Source organism: Balaenoptera physalus (genome assembly GCF_965194825.1).
Source record: "Balaenoptera physalus genome assembly, chromosome: 3".
Lineage (NCBI taxonomy): Eukaryota > Metazoa > Chordata > Mammalia > Artiodactyla > Balaenopteridae > Balaenoptera > Balaenoptera physalus.
Window position 1 is genome coordinate 54,288,844 of NC_138890.1, and position 12,885 is coordinate 54,301,728.

The 12,885-nt window shown below is 40.7% G+C and overlaps 1 protein-coding gene across 9 annotated transcripts in view; it reads left to right on the forward strand.

Moving 5' to 3' along the window:
- PPP2R2B (protein phosphatase 2 regulatory subunit Bbeta) overlaps positions 1-12,885 on the forward strand; it is a 689,017-nt gene that overhangs the window by 568,939 nt on the left and 107,193 nt on the right. For all 9 annotated transcript variants that reach the window (XM_082454200.1, XM_082454205.1, XM_082454201.1 and 6 more), the window contains one exon: positions 10,587-10,684. In XM_082454200.1, coding sequence (XP_082310326.1) covers positions 10,587-10,684 — 98 coding nt within the window. The remainder of the gene's footprint in view (positions 1-10,586; positions 10,685-12,885) is intronic.

A 12,885-nucleotide genomic window follows, 5' to 3' on the forward strand; every position in this document is an offset into this window, starting at 1 on the left:
ATACATGCATTTATCCAAACCCATAAAACTATATGCCACAAAAAGTGAATTTTACTACATGGGAATTAAAAAATGAATTTTTTAAAAGTCTAAGAAGTCACTGAGGAGACCTTCAAGATGGCAGAAGAGTAAGACATGGAGATCACCTTCCTCCCCTCAAATGCATCAGAAATACATCTACATGTGGAACAACTCCTACAGAACACCTACTGAACGCTGGCAGAAGAACTCAGACTTACCAAAAGTCAAGAAACTCCCCACATACCTATGTAGGGCAAAAGAAAAAAGAAAAAACAGAGATGAAAGAATAGGGATGGGACCTGCACCAGTGGGAGGGAGCCATGAAGGAGGAAAGGTTTCCACACACTAGGAAGCCCCTTTGCAGGCGGAGACTGCGGGTGGCGGAGGGGGGAAGCTTCGGAGCCACGGAGGAGAGTGTAGCAACAGGGGTGCGGAGGGCAAAGCGGAGAGATTCCCACAAGGAGGATCCGTGCCGACCAGCCCGAGAGGCTTGTCTGCTCACCCGCCAGGGCGGGCAGGGGCTGGGAGCTGAGGCTCGGGCTTCGGTCAGATCGCAGGGAGAGGACTGGGGTTGGCGGCGTGAACACAGCCTGAAAGGGGCTAGTGCGCCACGGCTAGCTGGGAGGGAGTCCAGGAAAAAGTCTGGAACTGCCTAAGAGGCAAGAGACCATTGTTTCAGGGTGCGTGAGGAGAGGGGATTCAGAGCACTGCCTAAATGAGCTCCAGAGACAGGCGCGAGCCGCAGCTATCAGCGCGGACCCCAGAGACGGGCAGGAGACGCTAGGGCTGCCGCTGCCACCACCAAGAAGCCTGTGTGCGAGCACAGGTCACTCTCCACGCCGGCCTTCCCGGAAGCCTGTGCAGCCCGCCATGGCCAGGGTCCCGTGATCCAGGGACAACTTCCCCGGGAGAACGCACGGTGCCTCAGGCTGCTGCAACGTCACGCCAGCCTCTGCCACCACAGGCTCGCCCCGCATCCGTACCCCTCCCTCCCCCCGGCCTGAGTGAGCCAGAGGCCCCGAATCAGCTGCTGCTTTAACCCCATCCTGTCAGCGAAGAACAGACGCCCTCAGGTGACGTACACACAGAGGTGGGTCCCAATCCAAAGCTGAACCCCGGGAGCTGTGCGAACAAAGAAGAGAAAGGGAAATTTCTCCCAGCAGCCTCAGGAGCAGCGGATTAAATCTCCACAATCAACTTGATGTACCCTGCACCTGTGGAATACCTGAATAGACAACGAATCATCCCAAAATTGAGGTGGCGGACTAGGGGAGCAACAATATATATATATATTTTTTCCTTTTTCTCTTTTTGTGAGTGTGTATGTGTATGCTTTTCTTTGTGTGATTTTGTCTCTATAACTTTGCTTTTACCGTTTATCCTAGGGTTCTGTCTGTCCCTTTTTTTTTTTTTTTTTTTTAGTATGGTTTTTAATGCTTGTTTTCATTGGTGGATTTGTTTTTTGGTTTGGTTGCTCTCTTCTTTCTTTCTTTTTTTTTTTTCTTTTTTGATTACTTTTAAATTTTTGTATTTTTAATAATTATCTTTTATTTTTCATCTTAATAAGTTTGTAGTAGAGGACTTTAACACCCCACTTTCACCAATGGACAGATCATCCAGAATGAAAATAAGTAAGGAAACACAAGCTTTAAATGATACATTAAACAAGATGGACTTAATTGATATTTAGAGAACATTCCATCCAAAAACAACAGAATATGCTTTCTTCTCAAGTGCTCATGGAACATTCTCCAGGATAGATCATATCTTGGGTCACACATCAAGCCTTCGTAAATTTAAGAAAATTGAAATCATGTCAGGTATCTTTCCCAACCACAATGCTAAGAGACTAGATATCAATTACAGGAAATAATCTGTAAAAAATACAAACACATGAAGGCTAAACAATACACTACTTAATAACCAAGAGATCACTAAAGAAATCAAAGAAGAACTCAAAAAATACCTAGAAACAAATGACAATGGAGACACGACGACCCAAAACCTATGGGATGCAGCAAAAGCAGTTCTAAGAGGGAAGTTTATAGCAATACAATCCTACCTCAAGAAACAAGAAACATCTCAAATAAACAACCTAACCTTACACCTAAAGCAATTAGAGAAGAAAAAAAAAACCCCGAAGTTAGCAGAAGGAAAGAAAGCATCAAGATCAGATCAGAAATAAATGAAAAAGAAATGAAGGAAACAGTAGCAAAGATCAATAAAACTAAAAGCTGATTCTTTGACAAGATAAACAAAATTGATAAACCATTAGCCAGACTCATCAAGAAAAAAAGGGAGAACACTCAAATCAATAGAATTAGAAATGAAAAAGTAGAAGTAACAACTGACACTGCAGAAATACAAAGGATCATGAGAGATTACTATAAGCAACTGTATGCCAATAAAATGGACAACCTGGAATAAATGGACAAATTCTTAGAGACTGAACCAGGAAGAAATAGAAACTATAAACAGACCAATCACAAGCATTGAAATTGAGAGTGTGATTAAAAACCTTCCAACAAACAAAAGCCCAGGACCAGATGGCTTCACAGGCAAATTCTATCAAACATTTAGAGAAGAGCTTAACACATATCCTTCTCAAACCCTTCCAAAATATAGCAGAGGGAGGAACACTCCCAAACTCATTCTACGACACCACCATCACACTGGTCCGAACACCAGACAAAGATGTCACAAAGAAAGAAAACTACAGGCCAATATCACTGATGAACATAGATGCAAAAATCCTCAACAAAATACTAGCAAACAGAATCCAACAGCACATTAAAAGGATCATACACCATGATCAAGTGGGGTTTATCCCAGGAATGCAAGGATTCTTCAATATACGCAAATCAGTCAATGTGATGCACCATATTAACAGATTGAAGGAGAAAAACCATATGATCATCTCAATAGATGCGGAAAAAGCTTTGAACAAAATTCAACACCCATTTATGATAAAAACCCTCCAGAAAGTAGGCATAGAGGGAACTTACCTCAACATAATAAAGGCCATGTATGACAAACTCCCAGCCAACATCGTTCTCAATGGTGAAAAACTGAAACCTTTTCCACTAAGATCAGGAACAATACAAGGTAGCCCACTCTCACTACTGTTATTCAACATAGTTTTGGAAGTTTTAGCCACAGCAATCAGAGAAGAAAAAGGAATAAAAGGAATCCAAATCGGAAAAGAAGAAGTAAAGCTGTCGCTCTTTGCAGATGACATGATATTATACATAGAGAATCCTAAAGACTCTACCAGAAAACTACTAGAGCTAATCAATGAATTTGGTAAAGTAGCAGGATACAAAATTAATGCACAGAAATTTCTTGCATTCTTATACACTAATGATGGAAAATCTGAAAGAGAAATTAAGGAAACACTCCCATTTACCATTGCCACAAAAAGAATAAAATACCTAGGAATAAACCTACCTAAGTAGACAAAAGACCTGTATGCAGAAAACTGTAAGACACTGATGAAAGAAATGAAAAATGATACAAACAGAAGGAGAGATATATCATGTTCTTTGATTGGAAAAGTCAACATTGTGAAAATGACTCTACTACCCAAAGCAATCTACAGATTCAATGCAATCCCTATCAAGCTACCAATGGCATTTTTCACAGAACTAGAACAAAAAATTTCACAATTTGTTTGGAAACACAAAAGACCCTGAATAGCCAAAGCAATCTTGAGAAGGAAAAATGCAGCTGGAGGAATCAGGCTCCCAGACTTCAGACTATACTGCAAAGCTACAGTAATCGAGACAGTATGGTACTGGCACAAAAACAGAAATATAGATTAATGGAACAGGATAGAAAGCCCAGAGATAAACCCACGCACATATGATCACCTTATTTTTGATAAAGGAGGCAAGAATATACAATGGAGAAAAGACAGCCTCTTCAATAAGTGGTGCTGGGAAAACTGGACAGCTACATGTAAAAGAATGAAATTAGAACACTCCGTAACACCATACACAAAAATAAACTCAAAATGGATTAAAGACCTAAATGTAAGGCCAGACACTATAAAACTCTTAGAGGAAAACATAGGCAGAACACACTATGACATAAATCACAGCAAGATCCTTTTTGACCCACCTCCTACAGAAATGGAAATAAAAACAAAAATTAACAAATGGGACCTAATGAAACTTAAAAGCTTTTGCACAGCAAAGGAAACCATAAACAAGGCGAAAAGACCACCCTCAGAGTGGGAGAAAATACTTGCAAACGAAACAACTGACAAAGGATTAATCTCCAGAATTTACAGGCAGCTCATGAAACTCAATATCCAAAAAACAAACAACGCAATCCAAAAATGGGCAGAAGACCTAAATAGACATTTCTCCAAAGAAGATATACAGATTGCCAACAAACACCTGAAAGGATGCTCAACATCACTAATCATTAGAGAAATGCAAGTCAAAACTACAATGAGGTATCACCTCACACCAGTCAGAACGGCCATCATCAAAAAATCTACAAACAATAAATTCTGGAGAGGGTGTGGAGAAAAGGGAACCCTCTTGCACTGTTAGTGGGAATGTAAATTGATACAGCCACTATGGAGAACAGTATGGAGGTTCCTCAAAAAACTAAAAATAGAACTACCATACGACCCAGCAATCCCACTACTGGGCATATACCCTGAGAAAACCATAATTCAAAAAGAGTCATGTACCACAATGTTCATTGCAGCTCTATTTACAATAGCCAGGATATGGAAGCAACCTAAGTGTCCATCAACAGGTGAATGGATAAAGAAGACGTGGCACATATATTCAATGGAATATTACTCAGCCATAAAAAGAAACGAAATTGAGTTATTTGTAGTGATGTGGATGGACCTAGAGTCTGTCATATAGAGTGAATTTAGTCAGAAAGAGAAAAACAAATACGGTATGCTAACATATATGTGAAATCAAGAGAAAAAAAAAAATTGGTTCTGAAGAGCCTAGGGGCAGGACCGGAATAAAGATGCAGATGTAGAGAATGGAGTTGGGGACACGGGAAGGGTAAGGTGGGACAAAGTGAGAGATTGGCATAGACTTACATATACTACCAAATGTAAAATAGATAGCTAGTGGGAAGCAGCTGCATAGCACAGGGAGATCGGCTCAGTGCTTTGTGACCACCTAGAGGGGTGGCATAGGGAGGGTGGGAGGGAGATGCAAGAGGGAGGAGATATGGGGATATATATATATGTATAGCTGATTCACTTTGTTATGAAGCAGAAACTAACACACCATTGTAAAGCAATTATACTCCAATAAAGATGTTAAAAAAATTAAATTAAAAAATAAAAATCACTGAGGTAAATGTTAAAATCTTGTATTCACTTTGAAAGTCAATTAAAATTGCTTAAAAGTCAAAAATTGTTCAAGTATTTATGGTCAAGGTAAAAAAATTAGAAAATGCTGAGAAATTAGAAGACTATAAAAAAATAAAGTTAGTCATCCATGTCCTACCCCAAAACAATATCATCCTGTACTCTCCCTGACGGACTTTTTCCTGTGAGTATTTGTGTGTGTATTTATAGGAGTTAATTATTATCTTTGGGGGATATTTCAGTTTATATTCTAATCATCATCTTGGTATTAATGGAAGTTTTAGTAAGTATATATTACTTTACCAGTTTAAAAAAACGTATTTTAAAATGTTAAGTACTTTAACAAAATTGAGGTCATCTGACACATACTATTTTATTACCTGATTCTTCTTTTAAATTTTATAATATATTAATATCTTTTCAACATGACCATTTTGGCACGGTCTCAGTAGCAGTTCTTGTGTATATCTTGTCTGGCCACAACCAGACTTCCTTTCCCCCCCTATTTTGGTGGAAAATATACTCCAATGTACTATTTCAGTCATCCAGACTTACCAGGGAAAACCTTATCTGAGAAAATGGATGCTGACTTTGGACTCTGAACTAGAATGCAAGGAGTCCACAGTGTTATGTAGATGGAAGGAGTAGTTTTAATTCCCTCCAGGGAACCTAAGAATCCCCTGTTTGTTTAATGATCCGCAATGTCAAGGCCAATCTAGCCGGAAACTCCTATGCAGCAGTGACAAAGTCTCCACATGTCTCCTCCCCCCACTGCAGGAGTCACTGCCAATTAATCACAGCACTTTGACCTGGAAGTGGCCTCCCGAATTCTTCGCAACACAAACTTTCTGGCAGCTACCATCATTTCACCATTGTCATCCGCTAGGAAACCTGCTTTCCATTCTTGCTGATATCCTTATCCTAGCTGAAGAAACAGCAGATTCTGCTAGAACTGACGTCCTCATCAGGAAGAAAGACAAATATTGCTTGTGCAGAACTAGTCAGCTGATAAAGTACATATATGACTTTATAGTATTATCTCCCAGATGTTTCCAAGATGAAAGATACAACATTTAATGGACTCTGAAGGCTAAACTGCATTACCGTCTCATTTCAATCACTATGATTGATGCTGGGAGGTCAATGCTAGTGACCTGGTCAGTGAGATCTTGTCCCATCAGAGGATTTGGCTTTAGGTCCTAAGTCTACACTGAGCCATCGTTTTATCAAAAATCACCCAGTACTAGTACTCAGCCCAGCGCTCTGGCATTGCATAGACTCCAGCCTAGCATGGTATACTGGGGGAGATTAGGGCATGAACAAGGGGGTCCTTCCTTTTCTTTAGCCTCACAATCACATGCATATAATTGCCAAGTCAATTTCTATTATTCATTTAAATGGAAACTTTATGTATGAACTTACTAGTCTGGAACCTTTGAAGGATGCTGAGATTGATTTTAAAAATGAAAAACTTGATCTTATCAGTGCCTTTTGAACTAGAAATGGGGTTACCAGGCCACCATCTTGTGGAAATTAAATCAGCACGAATAGATGTGGAGCAGGGCAAACGTCATACCTCCCAGGATTTCCTTAAAAAATCACGTTAACTACATTTGACCTCTATAACTGTTTTTGGCTTCTGCTTTTTGTTTTTAGTCAAAAACATGCCCTTCATTCACATCTTTATAGAACAGAGAGAAAATGCTCAGGTTTATAGCTTTTTGCATAATAGCATGATTCGGCTGGGCATTTAAGAAAATGAGTTGTCATACACACTTAAACATTTAAAGGCAAGTGTCCTCTAATTGAACTTGATGAACTGAACCTTAATTGAACTTGATGAATTGATTTCTGTTGACCATGATTTCAGGTGACGTTATCGTTTCTAAGTTTGCTGGTTTATTATTATCGCCATAACCTCTTTCTATGCTCAACAAAAGTCATGTTGTTTCGAGCACTGTATGTTTTCTAATTTAAACTGCTCTACCAAGAGCATGTTGCAAACACAGGAGTATTGTATCGGAAGTGTCTGTATCTTGAAATTGGAATGTAGGGTGATTCATGAATTTTGCATCAATTATTAAACAGTCATAGATGAGGCTATGCAGAGATGGATAGGGCAGTAAAATACTCTGGTTACACCTACTGGCTTAGCCATGATAAATGAGTCAGGAAACATAAAAGTTCAAAACAGGTATTAACTTGAACTGCAATGCATACGTTCTGAAGGGAAGCACACGGTAGCCAGATATAAACAACCCAATATACAGACCACCTGCCAGGCCGGGTTAAAATAAAGGCAAGGCCTTGGCAAAAGACTAAGGAATTTCAGAATCCTGCCATGCCAGTCAACCTTTCTTTGACAAGGTTCTTGAGGGAGACATAGCACCAACGATGATAACACTTGTTAAACAAAGGAGGTATTTTTATAGCTGGGACCATGCCTGATATCCCATAGTGCAAAATTCTAATAATACTGCTTTGGATCATGTGGCTCGGACTTGAGCTTGAATCCTACCTTGATTCGACCTGTGTGCATCTTAAAGAGAGAGTGAAGACATTTTCAAAGAGTCCAGGCAAAAAGACAATATGAATGTCATCCCTGGGAGACTGAATTTTGTTTCCCTCGGAATGACATTTTCTTGGAAGCTGAGCCAGAGGCTGATCTTGGAAAGAGCTGCTTACCTCTTCCTTCCAATACTCAATGTCACCAAAAGGGAAGACCGATCTCTTTGTTGTCAGTGCACTAGCCCTGGAACCCACCTAGAACTCCAGCATCTGTGTTCACACAGCTGCTGAGAGGAAGGGCTTCAGCTGCCCTTAAGTAGAATCTTAGCCCTAAAGACATGAGTATGGCACTGTTAACCCCCCAGGCCTGGTCTCCTCATCACCCTCTCATTGCTCCTCACTTCTCTTTCTCTCTGTAAAGTGTTTGACTTATTTTTTAGTACCTGACAGAAGCCTGGAAGTGACAAGAAATGGCCACGTCTGCTTTAGGTTCTCCCCCAAAGCCAGGAAGCTTCGTGAATAACCCCACGGCTAGCCACTCATTGAAAAGCCAGAAGCAGGAACTAATGTTAGAAGTGTATCCCAGCACTCGAGTGCTTTTCAACCAGGGCGTTCTGAGGCGACTGCAAACATTAAACAGCCTTCTTGTCTCCTCTGTACACGAGAGTGCTTTGCTAAGACACGCAAACTCTAATAAAGGAAAGTGGCCGATAATTCGCTCGAGGTGTCTGGTTTCCATGCTCCTCTTTGGGCACTTGTTCTAGAAATGGGCCTTCTAAACTTCCTTCAGGAACTGAGTAGCCATGGAGCTTATTTTGTGTTTCCTTCAGGTAGTATTCATTTGTAGGGGTCTTCTTGAGCGAATGCATGGGATGTCCAGTTGAGACTGTCAATAAGGAATGGGGTGGCCTTTTCTGAAGGCAGACTCTAGAGACCAGAAGTCAGAAGCTGGTGACCCACAAACCATTTTCAGCTGATAGACAAGATTATTACTTTTTTAATGTCATGGCACTGAACAAAATTATTGGTTGCCAATATGTAAAACTTAAGCGATTTTGCATAAAACTCTAGATTTCCAGCTTTTTTTTTTTAAAAAAAAATCAGAATATCTGGCAACACAGGTAATATTTCATAGTCACAGTTGGCTTAAACTGAGTAGTCACTTGTCTCTTAAGAGGGAACACAAGCTTGCTACTTCACCTGGTTTACTTCACTCCACATCCCCTCGTGGCCCTGTAGGATCTGAATCTGCTACCACTGGGGTCAGTTATCTAAGATGCCAAAACAGAAATCATGCATTATTCTTTTAAATGTGCCTGGCTTGAAAGTGCCTATGGTTTATGCCTTCTTCTTTTTCCTTCTGCACGAAGAATGACCATTCAAAGCTTTTTCATGTATGGAAAAGGACAGTTAGAAGCGAAGTGGAGAATTTTACACTACTTAACCTGAATCAATCAGGCATACAAAGAAAATCCTGAAATGATGATATTAAAGTAAGATTTGAGATTTGAATTATTCAGGGGTAATTGCCTTAGTTTTCCACCTCACTGTTTCCCCTTTGCTTTCCTTACATGGACATAATCTTCAGAATGTACTTCTGTCAAAGGCCACAGTCATAATTCCCCTGCTTCCTTTTTTTTTTTTTTTTTTTTAAACTCATTTGCACTCTTGGTAGCAATTGTTGGAGCCCTGCAGGGGAATAATTGCAGAGGAATTAACCTCTGACATTTTTCTAAAAATAGCCCTAATAAATCCAATCATAGGTAATTTACCTGTCTGTGTTCCTCCGGGGGGTAACCAGCATTGAAGAAAGACTTGGCAGGCTGGCATTCCTTCAGCAATTATCTGTGAGCTGAGTTCCTGATGCCTGTGTATTTTCTCTGTTTAGAAATACAGAGTACAAGAGGGAGGGCATATAGATATACATATAGCTGATTCATGCCATTATACAGCAGAAATTAACACAACTTTGTAAAGCAATTATACTCCAATAAAAAAATTACACTTAAAAAAAAAAAAAAGAAATACCGAGTGCAAATTTCTCTCTTCCCTCTGACCTCGTGACCCTGTTTTCTCAGCACCTTTCTCCTGGGGTTGCAGTAAGGCCTTGCTCTTCCAGAAGGGTGTGTTCGGCTCACCACAAAAGAGGGAGCATTTGTGGGGTTCCTCCTTGAGTTTCCAGCTCCTGGAGATTTCCCGACGATTCCTCTGTGATCCGCCCCTTCGTTTTCGGTGTCTGAGCTTCAAGCATCTCACCCCTTCTTCCGCAGTCTTCAGCCCTCATTTGGATTCCACAACTGCAACTCATTTGGGGAAGTTTCTGGGTGTAGAAGAAAGGGGAATGCAGAAGGACACGGGTGGGAAAAGAGCCTGTGGTTGGTAGAAATTATCAAAGAAAATTGCCATTTCCGTGAGCCGTGAAGAAATTCATTTTCTCTTGCCCAAAACAAAAGGGTCTGAATGTGCTTTTTCCTTTTGTTGTCTCCAGTTGTTCCTAGAGACCACAGTGCAGGGTAGGCATCTAGGAAATTTACTTTCCCAAGGGCCACTTCTAGTGGCACTTAAAATATAGAACACAAAATCCTTGTAAATTCCACTGCAGAGACAAAGCCCTAAGCCCTTAAATGCACAGAAAAGTATGTCTATTATCTATCATTTCAAAGTAAGTGTGCAGTTACTTAAATTGCCTTTGTCTTCTTTTTTTCAGCTGACATTATCTCTACGGTAGAATTCAACCACACGGGAGAATTACTAGCGACAGGGGACAAGGGGGGTCGGGTTGTAATATTTCAACGAGAGCAGGAGGTAAGTGGCAGTGAATGCAAAATGCCCATTTTCTTCTTTTAAAGAAGGCCTCCCACTGTTCCTTAATCCTCATGTGTCGCCCTTAACCTTGCTGCTTGGCTTGCAAACTAAAACTGCCAAAAAGTCATTAACATCAATAGTTACACGCTCAGGCTCACAAAAGCACCGGAAAATAGAGCCTTTTCTGGGCAAGGTCTCATCTTTCCAAACCTGGGTATTGCACATTCAAAACAACCTCACTTCTCATCTGACCTGCAAAATTCCGCGGGCGCTTGTTGAGTGTAACGCCTCCTTTTTCAGTGGGGTTTATTCTCCTCCATCTGTTGAAATACAGGGACTCCTAACAGAATACCTAGGATAAAAAATATAACCCTTCCCCAACAGATATGAAAAGGATAACTTGGGGCAGAAGAGAATACGTACAATTTACAGGCATACTTCAGAGATATTGTGGGCTCAGTTCCAGGCCACTGCAATAAAGGGAATATCACAATAAAGCAAGTGACACCAATTTTTTGATTTCCCAGTGCATATAAAAGTTATATTTACACTATACTGTGGTCTGTTAAGTATGCAGTAGCATTATGTCTAAAAAAACAAGGTACATACCTTAATTAAAAATACTTTGTTGCTAACCATAAAAAAAAAAAAGAAGAAAATGGTAGCTCCCCCTACCAAAGGGAGTGAAATCCCAGAAAATGACATCTGAGCAAGGCATGTAGCCCACACTTCACTATAGGTGACACGAAGTTCCCTGCAGCTGAATGCTCTATGCATTCTGAGCAGGAGTTCTAACTCCCAGTGAATCTCGAAAAGCCCATTTCTTCCTGAGACTTGGGTTCCACTAGGAATTGTTTCTCTTTTTCATATAAATTGAGTTTTTTGGTGTCTGCTTCTGTTCTGTCAGAATGAAATTATGGCCCAATTTGATTTCCTTGGCCTCCGCCGGCGTGGTCCTGAAGCTTCCAGCAGGCCAGTCTGTGTTCAAGTAACTCTCCCATCTGCTACTGCCTGCCTTGGAGATTCACCCGGCACAGCGTAGCAGGAGGGCCCAGTGCAGGAGGGAGGTTTCACAAGAGACTTCCCTAGCAATTGAAAGCCTGCTTTGTGCCTCAAAGTCATTTGTGTTCCACCTCCCCTCAAAAAAGGAAAGCCTCATTTAGAGGTGATATATTTGGTAATTGCACATTATTTGCAATTAATTTCTATAAGGGCATCGTAATCCCTCGGGGTCCTGTATGAATTCAAGTGTTCGGCATTAAATCAGGCACCCAGCCTATTCCATTGGCCCTGGAAACACGAAAATGTTGTTGGCAAGTAGGAACTAATAGCTCTTCGTGACCTGGAATTTTTCCTGCTTTTCCGGAGCTGCCTGGTGCTAATTGGTCTGGCACATCCTACACACACTTGACAGTCTGATTTGGATGGTAGCAAATCAACACTCGTAAAAATGTATTGTTCAGGTGGATTAGCTCTCTCTGCAGTAAACAGGGTAGGAGCGAGTATGTCAGCCTTTAAAGTCCTTTTAAAATTGATTTTCAAACCTTCTTCAATTTTTTAAAAAAATCCAATTAGGTTCAGAGTGATGATAAAGAGAAACCAGAGGAGTTGTTTAGCATAAATTACCCAAGGCAGGGTGTTGCCAGTAATATTCCGCTCCATGTTTCCCATTAGGTATTTATAGGTTTCACCTATTTTAATTTACTGAAATATGTGGGGAGCCTGACTCATTAGTAGAAAGAAGGGGGACACATTTTCCAAAGGAGGGTGGTTTTGTTCAATAAGGAATAAATGTTGAGGATAATAACCTGCAGTTAAATGTTGAGCTTTGCGGTGGGACTTGGGGTTGAATGAACACTGAGCTTGAGAAACACAGCCATGTGACAACATCTAGGTCAGGCCTCCTTTCGATTCCCGTGGGTGACACCTGTGCGTGAATCCTCAAGAGGTGCTGTCCTGGAAAATTTGTTCAAGGAACCTCAGTGCCCTCGCAAGCACATTTAACATCTGCGTATCAGCACCATCACCCATCAGTAAATTGAGACTTGGGTTTGAATGTTCAGTATCCACCCAGAGATAAAAATTTTTTAATTGAGCCTTTTATTAAGAGTCAAGCATTTACGACAAATGCCTAGCAAGACCAGGATTTGAATTTTTTTTTTTTTTTTTGGATTTGAAGTTTTGAACACAGTTTTCCAAAG